At 47.5% G+C, this 5,241-nt stretch overlaps 2 protein-coding genes across 4 annotated transcripts in view; both read right to left on the bottom strand.

Moving 5' to 3' along the window:
• Window positions 1–501: 501 nt before the first annotated feature.
• On the bottom strand, window positions 502–2,904 carry LOC139561615 (GATA zinc finger domain-containing protein 14-like). Its single transcript, XM_071378836.1, has 3 exons — window positions 2,688–2,904; window positions 2,119–2,586; window positions 502–1,514 (listed from the first exon to the last, which is right to left on the bottom strand). The coding sequence occupies exons 1-3, from the start codon at window positions 2,902–2,904 to the stop codon at window positions 502–504; spliced, it is 1,698 nt and encodes a 565-aa protein (XP_071234937.1).
• Window positions 2,486–5,241, bottom strand: part of LOC139561403 (endothelin receptor type B-like) — a 17,212-nt gene continuing 14,456 nt past the window's right edge. For 2 of the 3 annotated variants that reach the window (XM_071378463.1, XM_071378464.1), the window contains exon 10: window positions 2,488–3,201. In XM_071378463.1, the coding sequence (XP_071234564.1) occupies window positions 3,058–3,201 (144 nt within the window). In that variant the 3' untranslated portion in view covers window positions 2,488–3,057. Of the gene's footprint in view, window positions 3,202–5,241 lie in introns of all 3 variants that reach the window. The other variant, XM_071378465.1, reaches the window with a different exon arrangement.

Raw genomic sequence — 5,241 nt, 5'->3', positions numbered from 1 at the left:
TAGTCAGGATTGAGGGAAAGATGAACAGAGCAAAGTACAGAGAGATCCTTGATGAAAACCTGCTCCTGAGCACTCAGGACCTCAGACTGGGAAGGTTCACCTTCCAACAGGACAACGACCTTAAGCACACAGCCAAGACAATGCAGGAGTGGCTTCGGGACAAGTCTCTGAATATCATTGAGTGACCCAGCCAGAGCCCGGACTTGAACTCGATCGAACATCTCTGGAGAGACCTGAAAATAGCTGTGCAGCGACGCTCCCCATCCAACCTGACAGAGCTTGAGAGAGGATCTGCTGAGAAGAATGGCAGAAACTCCCCAAATACAGCTGTGCCAAGCTTGTAGCTTCATACACATGAAGACTTGAGGCTGTAATCGCTTCCAAAGGTGCTTCAACAAAGTACTGAGTAAAGGGTCTGAATACTTATGCAAATGGAACATTTCAGTTATTTATTTGTATTAAATTAGCAACATTTTCTACAAAACAGTTTTTTCTTCGTCATTATGAGGTTCTGAGGTTGTTATTCTGCAGGCTGGTACCATACTGTTGATCAGGGTTGTTATTCTGCAGGCTGGTACCATACTGTTGATCAGGGTTGTTATTCTGCAGGCTGGTACCATACTGTTGATCAGGGTTGTTATTCTGCAGGCTGGTACCATACTGTTGATCAGGGTTGTTATTCTGCAGGCTGGTACCATACTGTTGATCAGGGTTGTTATTCTGCAGGCTGGTACCATACTGTTGATCAGGGTTGTTATTCTGCAGGCTGGTACCATACTGTTGATCAGGGTTGTTATTCTGCAGGCTGGTACCATACTGTTGATCAGGGTTGTTATTCTGCAGGCTGGTACCATACTGTTGATCAGGGTTGTTATTCTGCAGGCTGGTACCATACTGTTGATCAGGGTTGTTATTCTGCAGGCTGGTACCATACTGTTGATCAGGGTTGTTATTCTGCAGGCTGGTACCATACTGTTGATCAGGGTTGTTATTCTGCAGGCTGGTACCATACTGTTGATCAGGGTTGTTATTCTGCAGGCTGGTACCATACTGTTGATCAGGGTTGTTATTCTGCAGGCTGGTACCATACTGTTGATCAGGGTTGTTATTCTGCAGGCTGGTACCATACTGTTGATCAGGGTTGTTATTCTGCAGGCTGGTACCATACTGTTGATCAGGGTTGTTATTCTGCAGGCTGGTACCATACTGTTGATCAGGGTTGTTATTCTGCAGGCTGGTACCATACTGTTGATCAGGGTTGTTATTCTGCAGGCTGGTACCATACTGTTGATCAGGGTTGTTATTCTGCAGGCTGGTACCATACTGTTGATCAGGGTTGTTATTCTGCAGGCTGGTACCATACTGTTGATCAGGGTTGTTATTCTGCAGGCTGGTACCATACTGTTGATCAGGGTTGTTATTCTGCAGGCTGGTACCATACTGTTGATCAGGGTTGTTATTCTGCAGGCTGGTACCATACTGTTGATCAGGGTTGTTATTCTGCTGGTACCATACTGTTGATCAGGGTTGTTATTCTGCAGGCTGGTACCATACTGTTGATCAGGGTTGTTATTCTGCAGGCTGGTACCATACTGTTGATCAGGGTTGTTATTCTGCAGGCTGGTACCATACTGTTGATCAGGGTTGTTATTCTGCAGGCTGGTACCATACTGTTGATCAGGGTTGTTATTCTGCAGGCTGGTACCATACTGTTGATCAGGGTTGTTATTCTGCAGGCTGGTACCATACTGTTGATCAGGGTTGTTATTCTGCAGGCTGGTACCATACTGTTGATCAGGGTTGTTATTCTGCAGGCTGGTACCATACTGTTGATCAGGGTTGTTATTCTGCAGGCTGGTACCATACTGTTGATCAGGGTTGTTATTCTGCAGGCTGGTACCATACTGTTGATCAGGGTTGTTATTCTGCTGGTACCATACTGTTGATCAGGGTTGTTATTCTGCTGGTACCATACTGTTGATCAGGGTTGTTATTCTGCTGGTACCATACTGTTGATCAGGGTTGTTATTCTGCTGGTACCATACTGTTGATCAGGGTTGTTATTCTGCAGGCTGGTACCCTACTGTTGATCAGGGTTGTTATTCTGCAGGCTGGTACCATACTGTTGATCAGGGTTGTTATTCTGCAGGCTGGTACCATACTGTTGATCAGGGTTGTTATTCTGCAGGCTGGTACCATACTGTTGATCAGGGTTGTTATTCTGCAGGCTGGTACCATACTGTTGATCAGGGTTGTTATTCTGCAGGCTGGTACCATACTGTTGATCAGGGTTGTTATTCTGCAGGCTGGTACCATACTGTTGATCAGGGTTGTTATTCTGCAGGCTGGTACCATACTGTTGATCAGGGTTGTTATTCTGCAGGCTGGTACCATACTGTTGATCAGGGTTGTTATTCTGCAGGCTGGTACCATACTGTTGATCAGGGTTGTTATTCTGCAGGCTGGTACCATACTGTTGATCAGGGTTGTTATTCTGCAGGCTGGTACCATACTGTTGATCAGGGTTGTTATTCTGCAGGCTGGTACCATACTGTTGATCAGGGTTGTTATTCTGCTGGTACCATACTGTTGATCAGGGTTGTTATTCTGCTGGTACCATACTGTTGATCAGGGTTGTTATTCTGCTGGTACCATACTGTTGATCAGGGTTGTTATTCTGCTGGTACCATACTGTTGATCAGGGTTGTTATTCTGCAGGCTGGTACCATACTGTTGATCAGGGTTGTTATTCTGCAGGCTGGTACCATACTGTTGATCAGGGTTGTTATTCTGCAGGCTGGTACCATACTGTTGATCAGGGTTGTTATTCTGCAGGCTGGTACCATACTGTTGATCAGGGTTGTTATTCTGCAGGCTGGTACCATTGAGGTTCTGAGGTACCATACTGTTGATCAGGGTTGTTATTCTGCAGGCTGGTACCATACTGTTGATCAGGGTTCTTATTCTGCAGGCTGGTTCCATTGAGGTTCTGAGGTACCATACTGTTGATCAGGGTTGTTATTCTGCAGGCTGGTACCATACTGTTGATCAGGGTTCTTATTCTGCAGGCTGGTTCCATTGAGGTTCTGAGGTACCATACTGTTGATCAGGGTTTTTATTCTGCAGGCTGGTTCCATTGAGGTTCAGAGGTACCATACTGTCGATCAGGAAACTGGAGTCACACCAACAACACAGACATGACTAGAGGAAGAAGAGAGGGATGGAGGCAGAGTGCAGAGGACTGAGTGAGATAACACAGACATGACTAGAGGAAGAAGAGAGGGATGGAGGTAGAGTGCAGAGGACTGAGTGAGATAACACAGACATGACTAGAGGAAGAAGAAAGGGATGGAGGCAGAGTGCAGAGGACTGAGTGAGATAACACAGACATGACTAGAGGAAGAAGAGAGGGATGGAGGCAGAGTGCAGAGGACTGAGTGAGATAACACAGACATGACTAGAGGAAGAAGAGAGGGATGGAGGTAGAGTTTTTCCCCATGTCTCTCTCTTTCTCCCCATGTCTCTCTCTCTCTCTTTCTCCCCATGTCTCTCTCTCTTTCTCCCCATGTCTCTCTGTCTCTCTTTTTCCCCATGTCTCTCTCTCTTTCTCCCCATGTCTCTCTGTCTCTCTTTTTCCCCATGTCTCTCTCTCTCTCTTTCTCCCCATGTCTCTCTCTCTCTTTCTCCCCATGTCTCTCTCTCTCTTTCTCCCCATGTGTCTCTCTCTCTCTTTCTCCCCATGTCTCTCTCTCTCTCTCTTTCTCCCCATGTCTCTCTCTCTCTCTTTCTCCCCATGTCTCTCTCTTTCTCCCCATGTCTCTCTCTTTCTCCCCATGTCTCTCTCTCTCTTTCTCCCCATGTCTCTCTCTGTCTCTTTCTCCCCATGTCTCTCTCTCTCTTTCTCCCCATGTCTCTCTCTCTCCCTTTCTCCCCATGTCTCTCTCTTTCTCCCCATGTCTCTCTCTTTCTCCCCATGTCTCTCTCTCTCCCTTTCTCCCCATGTCTCTCTCTTTCTCCCCATGCCTCTCTCTTTCTCCCCATGTCTCTCTCTTTCTCCCCATGTCTCTCTCTCTCTCTTTCGCCTCATGTCTCTCTCTTTCTCCCCATGTCTCTCTCGCTCTCTTTCTCCCCATGTCTCTCTCTCTCCCTTTCTCCCCATGTCTCTCTCTTTCTCCCCATGTCTCTCTCTTTCTCCCCATGTCTCTCTCTCTCTCTTTCTCCCCATGTCTCTCTCTCTCCCCATGTCTGTCTCTCCCCATGTCTCTCTCTCTTTCTCCCCATGTCTCTCTCTTTCTCCCCATGTCTCTCTCTTTCTCCCCATGTCTCTCTCTCTCTCTTTCTCCCCATGTCTCTCTCTCTCCCTTTCTCCCCATGTCTCTCTCTTTCTCCCCATGTCTCTCTCTTTCTCCCCATGTCTCTCTCTCTCTCTTTCTCCCCATGTCTCTCTCTCTCTCTCTTTCTCCCCATGTCTCTCTCTCTCCCTTTCTCCCCATGTCTCTCTCTTTCTCCCCATGTCTCTCTCTCTCCCCATGTCTCTCTCTTTCTCCCCATGTCTCTCTCTCTCCCCATGTCTCTCTCTCCCCATGTCTCTCTATTTCTCCCCATGTCTCTCTCTTTCTCCCCATGTCTCTCTCTCTCTTTCTCCCCATGTCTCTCTCTTTCTCTTTCTTCCCATGTCTCTCTCTCTCTCTCTTTCTCCCCATGTCTCTCTCTCTCCCTCTCTCCCCATGTCTCTCTCTTTCTCCCCATGTCTCTCTCTTTCTCCCCATCTCTCTCTTTCTCCTCATCTCTCTCTCTCTCTCTCTCTCTCTCTCTCTCTCTCTCTCTCTCTCTCTCTCTCTCTCTCTCTCTCTCTCTCTCTCTCTCTCTCTCTCTCTCTCTCCCCATGTGTCTCTCTCTCTCTCTCTCCCCATGTCTCTCTCTCTCTTTCTCCCCATGTCTCTCTCTCTCTTTCTCCCCATGTCTCTCTCTCTCTCTCCCCCCATGTCTCTCTCTCTCTCTTTCTCCCCATGTCTCTCTCTCTCACTTTCTCCTCATGTCTCTCTCTCTCTCCCCATGTCTCTCTCTCTCTTTCACACCATGTCTCTCTCTCTCTTTCTCCCCATGTCTCTCTCTCTCTTTCTCCCCATGTCTCTCTCTCTCTTTCTCCCCATGTCTCTCTCTCTCTCCCCATGTCTCTCTCTCTCTATTTCTCCCCATGTCTCTCTCTCTCTTTCTCCACATGTGTCTCTCTCTCTCTCT

Source organism: Salvelinus alpinus, chromosome 31, assembly GCF_045679555.1.
Source record: "Salvelinus alpinus chromosome 31, SLU_Salpinus.1, whole genome shotgun sequence".
In the NCBI taxonomy this organism is placed as follows: Eukaryota; Metazoa; Chordata; class Actinopteri; order Salmoniformes; family Salmonidae; genus Salvelinus; species Salvelinus alpinus.
The sequence above is the reverse complement of the archived record's forward strand: the minus strand, read 5'-3'. Positions and strand labels throughout refer to the sequence as shown.